Source organism: Physeter macrocephalus, unplaced genomic scaffold (assembly GCF_002837175.3).
Source record: "Physeter macrocephalus isolate SW-GA unplaced genomic scaffold, ASM283717v5 random_1246, whole genome shotgun sequence".
In the NCBI taxonomy this organism is placed as follows: domain Eukaryota; kingdom Metazoa; phylum Chordata; class Mammalia; order Artiodactyla; family Physeteridae; genus Physeter; species Physeter macrocephalus.
This window is the reverse complement of record NW_021147080.1, coordinates 6,335-13,425: the sequence shown is the minus strand read 5'-3', so window position 1 is coordinate 13,425 and position 7,091 is coordinate 6,335. Positions and strand designations below refer to the sequence as shown.

General features: G+C 62.0%; 1 protein-coding gene across 8 annotated transcripts in view; it reads right to left on the bottom strand.

Annotated features, from left to right (window-relative positions):
• TPRA1 (transmembrane protein adipocyte associated 1) overlaps positions 1-5,263 on the bottom strand; it is a 15,652-nt gene extending 10,389 nt beyond the window's left edge. For 2 of the 8 annotated variants that reach the window (XM_028487372.2, XM_028487373.2), the window contains exons 1-2: positions 443-1,140; positions 179-311 (exon numbers count right to left, since the gene is read on the bottom strand). In XM_028487372.2, coding sequence (XP_028343173.1) covers positions 179-311; positions 443-870 — 561 coding nt within the window. In that variant the 5' untranslated portion in view covers positions 871-1,140. Of the gene's footprint in view, positions 1-178; positions 312-442; positions 1,141-1,179; positions 1,534-5,026 lie in introns of those variants that run through there. The other 6 variants (XM_024117266.3, XM_028487376.2, XM_024117265.3 and 3 more) reach the window with 6 other exon arrangements.
• Between the last annotated feature and the right edge of the window lie 1,828 nt (positions 5,264-7,091).

Genomic DNA, 7,091 nt, shown 5'->3' with positions numbered 1-7,091 from the left:
GGGAGAGAGAGAGAGAGAGAGAGAGAGAGAGAGAGAGAGAGAGAGAGAGAGAGAGAGGAGTCCTGATGACATCAGTTAATCCCCTGGATCCAGCCATACCTGAAGCTGCTTTTTCATCACAAAGACAGCTTAAGCCAGTTGGAGTGGGGTTTTCTGTCACCAGCTGGAATGAACTCACCAGGATATAGAAGGTGATAAAGATGGGGCTGGAGGCGGCTCGAATCTTGGCCCGAGCAGACGGAAGCTTCCAGAGCAGGAAGGTGAGGAAGAGCACGTTGGGGACGAGCAGCAAGAGGTCCCAGTACCGGACCCTGGCAGGTGGGTACAGAAGGCGGCCCGCTGCTGGGTTTTGTCTGCAGCCCACCCGGCTCTCAGCCACACACACACACCCCCAACCCCGGACGCCCCGTCACGCAGCCCGGCGGGACTGTGCCGGCCTCACCTGGAGCTGCCGATGTCCTCGTAGAGCAGCAGCAGACAGCGGTGCGGCACGCTGATGTTGGGCGCCGGGGGCGGGGCCCCGCCGGCCCACACCTCCTCCTCCGGGGTGTCCATCCCGCCAGCGGCCGGCCCTGGCGGGTGAGAGCCACCACGTGAGCGGCGCAGGGGCTGTGCGGCCCTGGGCCTCTGCTGGGTGGTGGGGGCCGGCAGGTGGGGGGCAGGTGTGGCGCTCCCTCCCGCCCAGGTTGCAACCCAGCCCCCGACAGGGGCCAGTCCTCGCTGTCGGCTCTGTGTCGGGGGCCAGACGGCAGCAGCGGCACGTCGCAGGGCGCACATGGGCCCGGGCAGCAGGACGTGACAGATGCCAGCGTTTAAAACGATGACCGAACAGACTGGGCTCCTGACCCGGCGCCCCCATTTCTGGGCCATTCGCGACAGCCCCAGGCGGGAGCAGCCCAAGTGCCCCCGTCAGCAGAACTGACACGTCAACGGGGCGTCCGCGTGACGGTGGAACGCCGCCCAGAAATGAGAGTGACTCCTGCTCTGCGGTGACACGGAGGGCCTGGCAGCCGGGCGCTGAGCGGAGCCCGGCCAGCTGTGGGCACGCCGCCTGACCCTACACGGGCACCAGGAGGGGCGCCCTGTGGAGGGCAGAGGGCGCGGGGCCAGCCCTGGAGACACGACCCGGTGGCGGGCACGCTGGCGTGCTCCAGTGTCGCGGTTCACGGAGCCACGCACCTGGGATCCGAGCGATTTTCCGTATAGGTTACACTTCAGTAGATTTTTAAAAACGGACAAGATGAATCGTTTATGCTGAGAGCGCAGGTCTCCCATTCAGCAAGGAGCAGCCCAGGACACTTCCTGCAGGGTTTGCAGCGAAGCAACAGGATCCCGTGCTCGTGCTGCGCTCACGTCCCCGGACAGCAGGCCTGCAGGGCAGCACCCCACGGGCCAAGCTGTGGAACGGGAGCGCTGCTCTGCCGAAAGCGGGGAGACTCCGAAGCGGGAGGGCCGAGACACAGGGCTCGGAATCCGCAGCCTTCTCTCCCACAGGCCGGCCACCGGCTCTGGGATGGCACCCCCGTCGGCAGCCTGAGGATACACCAAGGACGGGAGGTAGTACAGGGGAGAACGTGTGCCTGACCCAGGAGGTCCGAGGAGAGAAGCTGGTTTCCTCCCTGTTCCCGCGCTCTGCACCCTTCCACCGGTGCCGACACGGCCGAGCACCTGCTATGAGCCGGCGGGTCCAGGTGCCAGGACACACCTGCCCTCTTGGGCCCCTCATTATCGGAGGGGAGGCCGACAGCCAGCACGAACACCCGTACTTAAAAAGCAAACTTCTCCTAGAGGAAGTGCTAAGAAGAAAACACAGTCTTGGCCTGTTCAAAGGGCAAAGAGCAGGCTGGAAGAGAGAGGAGAAAGGGTAGGGGCCAGGTCAGCCGGGACCACCGGCACGGTGAGCTCACTTTAAATGCAACAGGAGGGTGTAGGAAGGCGGGCGACGCGGCCCCGCTCCCACGTGGAGAGGCTGCCGTGGAGGGGCAGGGAGACCGAGGAGTGCCCAGCCCGGCCGGTGAGGACAGTGGCTCGACCGGCGGGGCAGCAGGGGTGGAGTGGAGGGATCTGGGATCCCCTTGGGAGGGCTGGCCAGCAAGACCCGCAGACAGACGCGCGTTGGGATGAGGGAAGAGGGCAGGGCAGGCTGAGGCCGGGGCTCTGGCCCGAGCCTCGGGGCGCCCAGCCCAGTGTCCCCATGACACTGCTGCTCTGCCTCGCTAACAAGGTACCCCTCCATTGCAGGACCCTCCTTAATGCCCTGCGTTCAGGACAGGGGCCCCTTGCCAGCGCCAGAAGCTGAGTCTCGGTTGCTGTAAGGCAGAGGTTTCGGAGTGGGGGTGGTGTGGCGCAGTGCGGGGCACCTGAGCAGGGCTCAGGGTGCCCATGTGACACAGGGTCGGGGTCCAGGGCTGCCTGATGTCCTGCAGGGACCCCACACGGCAGAGAAGCCCGTGGGGATGGATGGGGACAGAAGCAGGAGGGCCGGATAGGGTGGGGAGGGGGGGCGGTCAGAGGGCTTCTCTTGGCCTTGCCTGTCCAGCACCCCATTTTCCTGTGGGGGCACCTCAGCACCCCAGTCCCCATCCACAGGGTTTAGGTAGTGCTGACTCCACCCCTCCACAACTCCAGGGAATGTGCACATTGGAGTCCCACGTGGAAAGAAAGCCAACACAGAGGTGAAAGACTGATGGAACTAGATCCTGGAGATAGCGCCTTGCAGGAGCCCCTGGATCCAGCCACTCCTGAAGCTAGATACCCGCACCCCCAGGCCGGACTTTTCAGTTACAAAATCCAACAAATTCCCTTTCCTGCGTAGGCCAGTTTGACTTGGAATTGGGTAGACCTTGGTTGTGCTTCTGGCTCTGTCAGGTTCTTTCTTCATGACCTTGGGGGAGTCTTTCCCCTCTCTGGGTGTCACAGGACAATAACACCCCCCCAACAAGGCTGCTCTGAGGATCAAGCAAGACCAGAGAAGTGAATGTCTACAAAAGGTCACACACAGAAAGGTAACTGCTGCTTTTCTTCCCGGAGGAGGGGCTGCGGGATGTGCAGCGGGGAAGGATCTGGTTCACGGGTCCAAGTGCCACTTGCTATGGAGTCTGAGGTGAGGAAGGAGATCGTCGCTAAGCCCCCTCTACCAAGCCCTGCTAGCTCTGTAATAACTGCAGAGAAGGCTCACGGAGCCCTGCCACCCTGCAGGGAGGTACTTATGTCACCCCCTGCACAGAGCCCGGAGCCGGGGAGCCCAGACTGTCTGTCTCCAGAGCGCAGGACCCCAACCGGCAACTTGCCAGGGGCCCCTCCTGGGACCTTGGTCTCTCCACCTGCAGCCGGGTCTGATCCAGAGTGGAGTGTTGGTAACTAGCAGATTCGGGTCAGGCAGGTCTGGGGCCTGAGAGCCTGCATCTCTAACACCCTCCCAGCTGGCACTGCTGCTCTGTTGGCCCCAGAACCACACTTGAGCCACACCAGAATTGCCACTATGTGTCAAAGCTCACAAAATAACTGAAGCCATGATAAAAACGACAATGCACCCTTCCCTGCCCGTGTGCAGTTGAGGCTTTCCACGGGGTCACCTGCTGAGCCACCACACCAGCCTCCGAGAGAGGGGACTGCTAACATCCCATCACACAAAGGGGAAGGAGGCTGAGACGGGTCAGCCCGTGGCCTGTATTCCCCTCTCCCCACCACAGGTGAGCTCCTGGCCTTGCGGGCAGAAGCCCAGGCAGTGGCAAAGTAAGGGGTCTGCAGGCTCGGGAAAGAGGGGATGGTGGGAAGGCTGGCTGAGGGCAGGGGAGGGAGGGGTGAAGCCACACCAGAGGGATGGGGAAGGGAATTCTCAGAGGGGGAGTTCCTGGCATGCCGAGTGCTCTGGGGCAACCCCTGGCCTCTCAGGACAGGGGAATCTGGGACGTTTCTTTCACCTGGGAAGGACTCTCCTGACCTCATTAACATTCCAGAGGCCTCTTCCCACCCACCTCCCTCCCTCCCTCCCTCCCTCTGTGGGCAGGATTCCAACTGGCTAGGGTCCTGCGAGCTGGACCTGCTGTGAGACCCTGGACCATGTGAGACCCTGGACCAGAAAGACCTTCCCCTCTGTGGGCCTCCGCTTTCCCATCTCTCATCTGTGCGGTGGGACTGACCACCCAGAGCTACTGGATGGGAAACCCTGGGGCAAACAAAACCCAGAGCAGAGAGGCTGCTGCTTAAGTGCTCCTCAGGGCTTCCGACCGGGGCTGGCTGATGAGCCTTAAAACCCTGGAACTGAGGAAGACTCCACAGGACAGAGGCCAACCCCCTAATCCTTCAGCCTTGGGGAGCGGGGAGGGGGACCCTGCCAGGAGCCGCCAGGAGGAAGGACAGCCCAGGGCCTTCAAGGTCCAACCTGGCCTCACCCCTGCCAAGTGCCCTGACGATTCCCTTCCACTCTGCAGCTCGTCTTTCAGTCTGTTCTCCAAGCTGCTGTGCTGTTCCTACCTCAGGGCCCCTGTGCGTGCTCTTTCCCCGCTGCGTCTCACCATTCGGGCCACCTCCTCTGAGGAGCCCTCCTTGACTACCTCTGTTTGTCTGAAGCGGTCCTCGCTGTGCGTTTGTGGGTTGTCCAGCCCAGGCATCTCATGACCCAGCCCCCCAGGACAACAAACGTTGTGAGTGGACAGATGAATGTCCAGCAGAGTACGGCCCAGCCCTTCTGGGGAGTGGGAGGACCGTCTGGGAGGCCCTCGGCCCCGTCCCTACTGCAGCGTGAGGGCAGGTCACTCCTCCCTCCCTGTCCAGTGGACCCCCGCCCTCTCGGGCCCGGGGAACCGGAGGTGGGACTCGGCCACTCGCAGGGACGTCTTCCCGCACAACCTGGATCGCAGGGTCCACACTCCCGGCCTCCCTGGGGACCCAGGACGCCGGCCCTCTGCGCCCCCAGCCTGCCTCTGGGCGAGAAGATCGCTCCCGGCGGCAGGAGCGGCAGGCGGGACGGGGGCCGCCGGGATCGGTTCCCGCAGCTGGGGCAGGAGAGGGGTTCCCTCCTTACCTGAGGCCCCGGCCGCCCATCCGCCGCCGGCCGCGGACTCCGCAAGGCCGCGGGACTCGGCCTCCGGCGCTCGGGCCGGGGAGCGTCGCACAAGAGGCGCGGGCGGCCGGCTCCCGCAGACTGGGCGGGCGGGTAGGGAGACGCCGTCGGGGCCGATACCGCGCGGCCCTCCCGACAGCAGTGACCCGGAAGGCTGGCGCGTCCTTTTCGTTCCGCCGAAACTGCAAAACAGCCACCGTCCCTACTTGCGGCACGCAGGCCCGCCCCCAGTCCGCAGCGGCCTATAGGAATGCGATTACGCAGGAAAGAGGGCGCACGTAGCGGGAGGAGCCAATCAGATCCCCAGGGGGCGGGGCGGCCCACCAACCTCTTAAAGAGACAGCGCACGGCCCTCTCGGCCTCAAGGGGCCTTGTCTTCAGCTGTCCGCGACCTGCGGCCCCCCCACCTGGCCCGCGACCTTTCTCCCGCCGGCGGCAGCCGAGCGTCCGGGGAGGAGCCTCCGCCGCCGGCCTGAGGACCTCTGGTCCCGGGGAACAAGCCCCGCCCGGACCGGCGCGTCCCCCGCGCACCTGCCCTCGCGGCCGCGGCCGACGCAGTGCTGCGCACCCTCCGCCTCACGGCAGCTCTTCAGAACAGCTGTAATTAGTCGCATTTCAGGGGAACCTGAGGCTGAGACGTTAAGTGCTTGACCGAAGCGACAGGACCAGGAAGTGACAAAGCCCAGAACTGGGGTTTGATCCGCCTCGTCTCACCTCTAACTAGAGGCAGCCTCCTCCGGGAAGCCTTCCCGGATTGACCTCCTGCGTCTCGGCTGTGTTCACTCCTCTTTCCCCTCCCCCGGGTTCCGCCATGTCAGGCCCCTCCTGCTTCTGCGTACTTATCCCTCCCAACATATCCCTCCCACCCGCTCCTCACTGGGTGCTCAAGCCACACTGGTCTCTGTTTCTGTTCCTTGGCTATACCAAGCTTGTTCCTGCTTGTGGGTCTGCACGTGTCCCCCCTCCCCCCCGCGCCCCGGCCTGGCTCCTGTCACATGACGCCCCTCCTGCTTGACACCCTAGCCAAAGTAGCTGTCCAGTCTCTGTCACACAAAGCCCCTTTATTTCATTTCCAGTGTTACCAAAACTGGGTTCGTCTGTTGGTGGACGTCGAGCGGAAAGACACAACGAAGGCAAAGAGCAGGAGAAGGAAGAACTGATCACTTGCAGTAAGTAAGGAGAACATAGGGGAGTTTTCCCAAATTCGTGCTTCCCCAAACAACAAAATTGGGGACGTTTTAAGCTAAGGGTACATGCGTATTCATCAGGGGGCTTGGGCAGTCCAAGCTTTAGTTAATTGAAGTCTTGAGGCTCATAGAAGGTCACCATCATCCTCCCTTAGGGTCCAGTTGATCTGATGGTTGAGCTCTTCAGGCTAACCTTTGCCATTGAATCAGAACAGGGGATCTTTACATCTGATACGCTGTCTAGCATTGTTACTTCTCTTACCTGATAACAGTTTGTTTCTGAATTATTTTGTTCCTTTAAGATCATTAATTACTGAGACCTGTTTAAGGGTAAGCACTGTGGCCAGGCTTCCATCCCGACCAAGCCAAAAATGGCTTCTCTTATGTCAAGAAAGCCATTCCTGGTTCTCTTTCTCCGGGAACCACCTGCCCCATCTGCTTACACAGCAGCACAATCTCTCTGACAGGTTCATATTCATTTAGTCACTTCCTAGTTCAGCATCAGCCTCCCCCAACTAGAATGTCAGTGTCGTGAGGACAGAGCCATGCTTATCACATTCCCTGAAGGTGTGGAGGCTGACTCAGGGCCTGGTGCTCGACGTAGGCACCCACTGATCACAGTAGCCCGAAGATACACACCCCGTGACACCACACTTGTTTCACAGCTGGGCTGGAACGAGACTGGGCCCCAGTCTTTGCCTGCTCCTGTTCTGAACAAGGGGAAGGTGAGGAAGCCGCTGCCTTGTGACCATCTGGGACCCAGTTTATCTGGACCTCGGTCAGCGTGCAGTTTCTGTACCAGCCAAGAGAGGCTGAGCTCCGTGAGGCGCCTGTCTTCC